Genomic DNA, 8,556 nt, shown 5'->3' on the forward strand with positions numbered 1-8,556 from the left:
AAATAACTTATAAAAAATAGTTTAAAATTAAATTTCCATTACAAAGTGATGGTTTTTATAATACAACATCTACTTTAAAAACTAACTAAATAAAATTGGATTTACATTATTATTTAAATTTTAGTTTTTGGCTACCAAAATTTTATGTAATTTTTATTTTCAATATATACATAAGTTTATATTTTCAGTTATTAGTTGTTTTAGTTTTCTTCAAATATAAATCATATAAAAAACATAAATACACTAAAAAATTGTAGACGGCACGTTAAAAAATTCTAAACAGATTTCAAGTTTAGAAGTTTGTTTGAATGTTTAAAAGTTAAGAACTGTACAAAAAACAGTTTAATATGTAGTATTAAAACATACAGGAGTAAAAGCAATCCTAAACAAATAAAACTTTGTTAAATAGATCAGTTTAGACAGCACTTAAAACAGTATGGCACCATATTGAAACCAAAAGGTTTTTTTTGACTCAAGGAAAAAACGAAATTAAGAGGTCAAGTATTGCTGTAAGTACTCTAAAACGAATAGCTTTATTACTTGTTAACATAAATATACTGAATTTTACAAAAAAAGGTGTCATATATAGAGATTGATTTGTCATAAATGAGGTAGATTGACTTAAGTGAATGATAAAACTAATAATAAAACATTTAATTAAAAGGTATCGTTAATCTAGAGACTGTAATGTGAAAAATATATTTAGTTGTGCAATACGAACTAAATGTACAAACAACTTGAAATTGACTCGGATTTGTATGTATGATTATAATTAACAAGACCACAGAAAAAAAGTTATGATACACTGTGCCGTTTAAAATAGATTAGATGATTAATTCGAAATAATATAAACAAAGATCATCAAAAAATTTTAACACAATAAAACTTGTGCTAAACTTAATGAAGTTGAAGTATACTAGCGTCATTATATTCTTAGCTTCTTCTTCAGGTTTTTAAAAAGACCAACAATAAAGTAATAGAACTCGTAGTCAAGTTCCATTCTCTTCCTTAAAACTTTATACGCTGCCGAATTTATCTTCTTTTTCCCAACAGTGCTTGTGTTCTTCTTGTTCGGGTCTAGTTGCATTTGACGATACACCTCCAGCGAACCTTCAAAATGTCTTGGCAACATCTTTTCAAAAACACGCAGCGTGCTCTCAAAATCTTCAAGAATTCCAACGACTAAGTAATTTTCAATAACATTTAACTTTGCCCTCCTTAGTGCTTCTACTGAAGGGATTCTGCAAAAAGCTGCCTGCCCACAGAAGTAGGGAATAATGTACCACAACCTAGCTGGCATGCATTCTGTGTGATTGTTCAAAATGCATTCGTTCACGTCCATAAGCAGCTGGTTTTCTTGCAATACCTGATAATTTGGTTTGTTTAGACACTCAATTTTAAAAACATTGTTGTTTAGCAAATAAATTCATAATCTGATAGACCTTAATGACAATAATAATATTAATGATTATAAGTAAAATTAAAAGTAAGACTTTATATATTTCTTAGTGATATTTTTTTACCATTTCGAAATAAACAAGTACTTTCTGTCTTCTATTCTTTTAACTTGATATAGAAAAAATAAAGTTAATGAATTTTTCTAAAAAATCATACTAAGATTGAGATATTTTAATATTTAAGCTAAAACGTATAAACAAAAAAAAGTACATTGAGTTTAAAATGTAAAAATGCTACACCAAACAAAAAGTTTAAACTTTTAAAAGTTTAAATATATTTTAATTAAGTATTAACAATAATTATAATTAAACTCGATTACTGTTTTAAATTAATTGATAGTCACAAAATGTATTCAAAATTTTAGGAAAAGTTTAATTTTTAAAACAATTAAGCTTATATAAAATTAATAAAATGTATAAATTTAATTAAATTTCTTATAGTAAAAACTGTTTAACATATATTTCAAAAGAAAAAAAAAACACTCAAGTAGTTATAACTCTTTTAAATAATATATTTATTAAGAGTTTAACATATTAATTTACCACAAGTTAAAAACTAGCACTAAAACTTTAATTTATAAATATATCTATTTCACCTTATTTGAGAATAATTATACAAGTAAAAATAAAAAAATAATTTGGATTGATGGAAGCTATCAGTTTAATTATAATAGTACTAATTATATAAAACTGCTTACCTGAATACAACATTTCAAAGTACAAAAAATAAGTATAATTTTAACAAATTGAATTTTAAATTACATAGGAGAGGGGGGTCAAGCGTCAAATGACTTAAGAAAAACAATTTTAGTGAAATTAAATTGAAGCAAGGTTAGAGGATTAAAAGTCGAATAGAACTCCTTTTAGAAACAGTTTTTATTTATTTAAGTATTTCTAAAGGTATGTGAGTTTAAATGCAACAAGTTTATGCTAACTTTTAGTTTAAAAATTGCTAGAAATGTTTTTTTTAAGTGACTCGAAAAAACTAACCTGGTATAAATTTTTATAGTTAATCTTTTACCACCAAAAGTCTAGTATAGTGTTTATCAAAAGTAAGATTAATTGTATAAAAATTAAAAATTTTAGATTTTTTGTTATTTAGCAAAAAATAAAGTAAATATTATGCAAATAATTGCTTTAAAACTTACAGATATTTGTAGCATTTCTTTTATATGTTTTTAGCCTAAAAAAAATACTGGCATAGGAAGTAATCCTAATTTTTTTATAAAAAATAAAATTGGGTCCTATTCAAATGTTTAGAATACCAACTCAGGGTTCGTGCGCGAAATTCCTTTTCATTTAGCCTGACAGAGACCTATTTAGCCTGACATTTTTTCTAAGTAGAAAAAATCACCTTCAGAAGGCATTTTGGGTATCGGAGGGTCTTAATTAGCAAATTAACGCAATAAAAGTATTCACAAACACTATTTTTGAAGAAAATTAAAATAAATTATTTTCAACATCTATCAATCGCTTACCCAGCAACTTGAATATTTTTTTTAACTGGTCATTATAATTTCTGCTTCAATGAATTCATACCTTTATTAAATTTTGGGGCTTAGTTACATCCACCGCTTATCACCCATATACAGGGTTAGTGTCAATTAGTACTTGAATTCGTCAATTATAAGTTACATGACTGGACCAGAAGCTTTTATTAAAACAGAAATGTGAATAAGTCTGTAAAAGAAAAACAAAATGTAATTAAACACATCTCTCAAAAACTTTATGTTATCATTAAAGCATCTTAATTTTTAAAATAACTAATTAAACTAATCATGATATTACATAAGTTATTTCAAAGAATCCTTTAAAACGAATACATAAAGATAAGTATTAAACACATGATCTGGACTCTAAAACTTATCTTTTCATTAACAACATAATTTTTAAAATAACTACTCAAACTAAAAAAACAGTTTAAGCTTTTTATGTTACTACATAAACTATTCAAAAAAATCTTTATAAACGAATGAATAAAAAAACATTTATATTAAAAATGATTTTATATTTAAAACTGGTATAATAAATAAATGTCTTTGAACGAAAAATAAACGTAAAATTATCTAAGCGTTATAATAAACTGAAACATTTAAAAAGAGTAAAATAAAAATTACTATCAACTCATTAACTTGCAAAATATGATTCTACTAATTATGAAACTTATATCTTTAAGCTAAGTTTTAGTCTTGTGAATATATCTCTAATAACTTTGAATTAACAGAAAATAAAATATATTAACAAACTGCTAAGAGTATTAATCTAAAAAGTATTTGGTATAAAGCCTTTATATTAGAAATTAAAACAGTTTAACCAACTAAGCTCTGAAAAACAAAGCTCATGTTAACAAATTCAGACAAACAGCTAAGTTGTTGAACTAAACTGTAATGTTTAAACTGTACTTTTTTATGAATTTTTATAATTATGACGTATATAATCTACTAAAAACAAAATAATGAAAATTCTTAGAATAATTTTAAAATTCAACAAAAGGTTTAAAGCACTTATTTTTACAAATACTGACTGATTTTGTCTTTAATAACTAAATCTTTATTTAGAAATAAATTCACATCTCAATTTGATCTTAATTTAAAAAATTTCATGCATTTGAACTGACAAAAACTGAGATTCTCAAATTTTTAAACATAAAAACTGATTTAGCCTGACGTTTTTCAACTTTTTTCAAAAAAACTGATTTAGCCTGATTTAGCCTGACTTAGCCTGACGCGCACAAACCCTGCAACTATAAAATCTATCAGTATCTTTTATCTATTAAGAAAATTATTTCAAACTTTCACAAAAGGTTTTTAAATATTATGAATGACTTGTAAGAAGTGGAATATCAAAAAAAAACTTGACCATATTTTTCTTTTTTAGTTTTCTACATGTTGTTCAAAATACAAGAAAGTTGAAAAACAATTGCTCAAAAACCGAAGGAGGATATATATTTTCTGTAAAGACCTAACTTTATCTTTTTATTTTGTGCCTCCCTCAAAACGTTATGAACATCTAACTTTGATTGCTTATATCTCAAAAGTTACTTTTAATTTATAAAAACAGTAAAAACAAGGCTAACTTTCAACAAAATCGAGTTACCCCTCTATACCCTTAAATGAGGTTTTCTATGGGAGTTATTTGACATCAAGTTTTCCTAAAAAGTGGCTTAATAACACCCTTGAGTTTTTGAAAAAAATATGAATATTATTAACAAAAGATACTTCAAACATTTAAAACTTTCAAATAATTTTGTTATTTCTCAATAGGAACTATACTAAGTCAGATAAAAAAGGTAAAAATGTTTAGATAATTATAAGAATTCTATGTGCATTATTGTGACAACTAGTAGATTCTAAAATAAATCACCAGCTTCTGAAAGAAATTATTCCATTTAAGAATTTTTTTTTTAACTTTCATTTTAAAAAAGAAGTCTTTGAAGATACTTTTAACAAAAAAATTGAATAACTGTTTTAAAAATGCCTAATTTGCTTCAGAAGTTAATGAATTTTTTGACTCTACTGATTGTCACAAAATTGCACGTAATAATTTAAGGTACTTTTGTGTAGTTTTTAAAGGTCTAATTGTGACTAAATTTTAGAACTATTTAGCATAATTTTTTAACAGAAAATAAACTATTTATTTGTAAATTATATGTTTATTGTTGCAAAGGGTAGAGTATGAGACTGCTGTTTTTAAACAATAAAAAAATTGACCTCCTCTAGTCTTACATAACATTTCTAAATACTTAAAACATAAAAAAAAACAGGTTTTGCAACAAGAAGAAACCCATTTCTAATGAACTATGTATAGCTCTTAGTTTTATTATCTAGTAACCAAAAAAAACTTACTGCTTGTCAGCACACTATGTATTACTTTAGAAATAAACTAAACTAAATTTTAGATAGCAATTAAAAAAGTATCTAACCTGTCTTCCTCTAGACTCAATTTGATCTCCAAAACGTTTGAAATGGTAATGAGAGGAAAACCTTTCAATGGGATCTCTAACAATATTAATATAGATTGGTTTTTCTGCCCCATATTTTGAAAAACTCACATAGTGTATATGCCTTGAATAAAGCATTGGAGAAGGTATTGAATCAATCAGCTTAACTTCTTTAATTAAGTCTATTGTTTTAGGGCGAGTGTCATTAGAAACTGGTGATATATAAAAGTTGTACAAATTTTTTTCAGCAACAACTTTTAAAATGTTTTGTACAGTACGGCTGCCACATTTTCCAACTCTGTTATACACAACCCTTGACATAAAAGTTTCTGTGCTTCTTATTTTTGATCCAGCAGCCAATTGAATGCTATACTTATCACTTACATAAAAGCTACTCTTATCATTCTTTCTGTATATATAAGCCATGGGTACATTCCAAACAAAAAATATGATAATAGTAAAAAAAGATGCTAAAACTATTGCTTTGAACCGCCTTGATAAAAAAAAGTTTCTCATTATTTATAAATTTAATTCTCTGTAAACAAAATATATATTAATTTTAATAGACTTTAAGATAATATATATTTATAAATATATTTATCACAGAAAGTAAGACTAAAAGATGTAGTAACCTTAAACTTTGTAATTAATGTTAACCTACTATTTAAAGCTACAAATTTGCAAAACTGTTTGATGAAATAATACAGTAACATTAGTTACAAATTATGAAATATATCAAAGCAATACTAAACCATATCTATCAAATACTTTTAATTTTCAAATTAAATTATTTTTTCTTGAAAGAAAACTATACCATATCAGATAAAACGTAACAGATAAGCCAAATACAACGGGGTGGCAAGCGGCCATTGACCATTTTTAGTGAATGAAAAATTAAATCAAAATGTTTATCTTATTGTTTAGAGCTGGGTTTCTTCTTTTAAAAACTGTGATTTGATTTATTCTGCTTTAAGTGTGTTAAAAGTTATGTAAGCTTAAATATATTGCAAATATTTGCTGTTTTCAGTTTAATAATAACTTGAAATATTCTAAAATTTATGTCAAAATTAAGGCCTACAGCAACTGCTACAAAATACTTTAAAAGCTTTAAAACAAATACTGTTTTTATGTTTTTTTTTATCTTTTCTATGGTTTACAGATAAATATAAAACGTCAAAATTTTTGTGAATTTTAAAAAGAAAACATATTTCTAATGTTAAAAACTGATACTCTTTCCAAAAAATCATTGGTGTTTCTTGGGTAATATAGGGTATTTTTAAAAGTTAGATTTCTCAAAAGACCAATCATAAGAATTTTTGACTTTTTTTTATGTTTTAGCAAATATGAAAAGGAATATATATACAACTTTAAAAATATGTATCATAAAAGAATATAACTATTTTTAGGTTTTTTTGGAAGTAAATCTGACTCTTTTGATGTAACTAATCTTTTTTCTCTTTTTAGTCCTAAACTTTCACATTAACCATTTAACAAAAAACAAGCCTTATAAAAACACTAAGTGTAACTTTAATTGTGTAAACCACAGATTTTTGTTAGTTATCATATGTCAAAGACCATTTGACCACCCTTATCAGCCCACTGTGATGTATAGGATTTTAAGTAAATTTTTATTGTTGTAGCAGACCTTAATTGTGACATACAGTGTGGAGGATTTTGAAATGTTTGAAAATAAAATAGCGAAAATTGGCCAATTATTAATTATCATACTTTCTTTAGTACTTATAGAAAAAAAGCTTTAATAATACCAAATTTTTGAGTGTTTTTTGTTCAATAAACAATATATTTTAAATTATTAATCACCAAAAAGTAAGTTTTTGCTTGCCAAGCCACTTTGAAATTATATAATTATGGCTTAAATAAACGCCTTTATTAGTAAAAATTTAAATAGTAATTGTTAACAATTATTAAAATCCACTTTTGTTAGTACCCTATATTGATAATGGGAACAGCTTAAATATGCACAAAGGGACACTTTTGCTCAAAGACATTTTTGCATGAGGGGTCACTTTTGCACAAAGACACTTTTACACAAACGATTATTTTTGTTGCACACAAGTAAAAGATAAAAATAAAAAATATTATAAATATAAGGCAAGAAAACTAAATAAGAATAATAATAAGTTACAGACCAAGATAAGGAGTAAAAGTGATGGTAAAAATAATGATAAAAAAAATAACTGATAAATATTATTATTAGTAAAAAAACAAGAAAAATAAATTAATTTGAAAAAAAATAACATAAAAGTTATTGACTGAGGGTAAGGGTTAGGTGTAACAGTGATAGTAAATTAAAAAATAATATCTAATAAATGTTACTAATAAAACAAAAATACAATAAAAAATAATTAAATCAATTAAAAAAAACAAAAAGAAGAAAAAAAAGTTACCGACCAAGGGAAAGGCTTAGGGGTAACAGTGATAGTAAAAACAATAATAAAAACATTTAAATTATCAAATAAAAAAAATAATAAAAAAAGTTAAAATTGATAAAGAAAAAAAAAATCAACTGTGCAAAAGTGTCTTTGTGCATATTTGACTCCTACCCATTGATAATATTATAAAATTTAGGTTTCACAAATCATCATCCTGGTATGTCAACCACTACTTATACAACCTTATTTAATAAATTATACAAACATTCAGTATGTTATTATATACTTTAAAATTAATTTGCTTAGTATAAACACTATTATATGCATACTACTATGCACTCACATATGCAAAGTTAAAGAGAAAAAGCATTAAATGCTGATTACAAATAGTAAACCTTAAAAAAGTATAGACTCAAAACTATTTTGTTTGTTTACTACATGTTGAGAAACTTAAAATATTCTCTGGTGTTTTGGTTGACTGATTGTAATATATTTAACATTCAACTTTTTTTCACAAAAAAAAATTATATTGGTTATTGAACGAAAAAAAAAGCGCCCAAAAATTTGGTCCAAGGAATACGAAAAAACCTTTCGGTTATTGAGTCATACACCAGGATACAGTTTAATGCCATATCCAGGACAATTTAGTACTTAACTGAACAAAGAAGTATTATACAAGCTAGTTAAACAAATCGACTTAAGCTTTGCTTGATGAAAAATATTAAACTAAACATACATAGTATGTATGTTTAGTTTAATTTTACCT

At 24.9% G+C, this 8,556-nt stretch overlaps 1 protein-coding gene across 1 annotated transcript; it reads right to left on the bottom strand.

The window, feature by feature from the left end:
* Positions 1-203: 203 nt before the first annotated feature.
* Positions 204-5,928, bottom strand: LOC145834182 (uronyl 2-sulfotransferase-like). Its single transcript, XM_082941554.1, has 2 exons — positions 5,380-5,928; positions 204-1,366 (listed from the first exon to the last, which is right to left on the bottom strand). Exons 1-2 carry the CDS (start codon positions 5,911-5,913, stop codon positions 926-928), a joined length of 975 nt encoding a protein of 324 aa, XP_082797680.1. The 5' UTR covers positions 5,914-5,928; the 3' UTR covers positions 204-925.
* Positions 5,929-8,556: the final 2,628 nt, after the last annotated feature.

This window comes from Thalia democratica, chromosome 4 (assembly GCF_965202585.1).
Source record: "Thalia democratica chromosome 4, ktThaDemo2.hap1.1, whole genome shotgun sequence".
Taxonomy (NCBI): Eukaryota; Metazoa; Chordata; class Thaliacea; order Salpida; family Salpidae; genus Thalia; species Thalia democratica.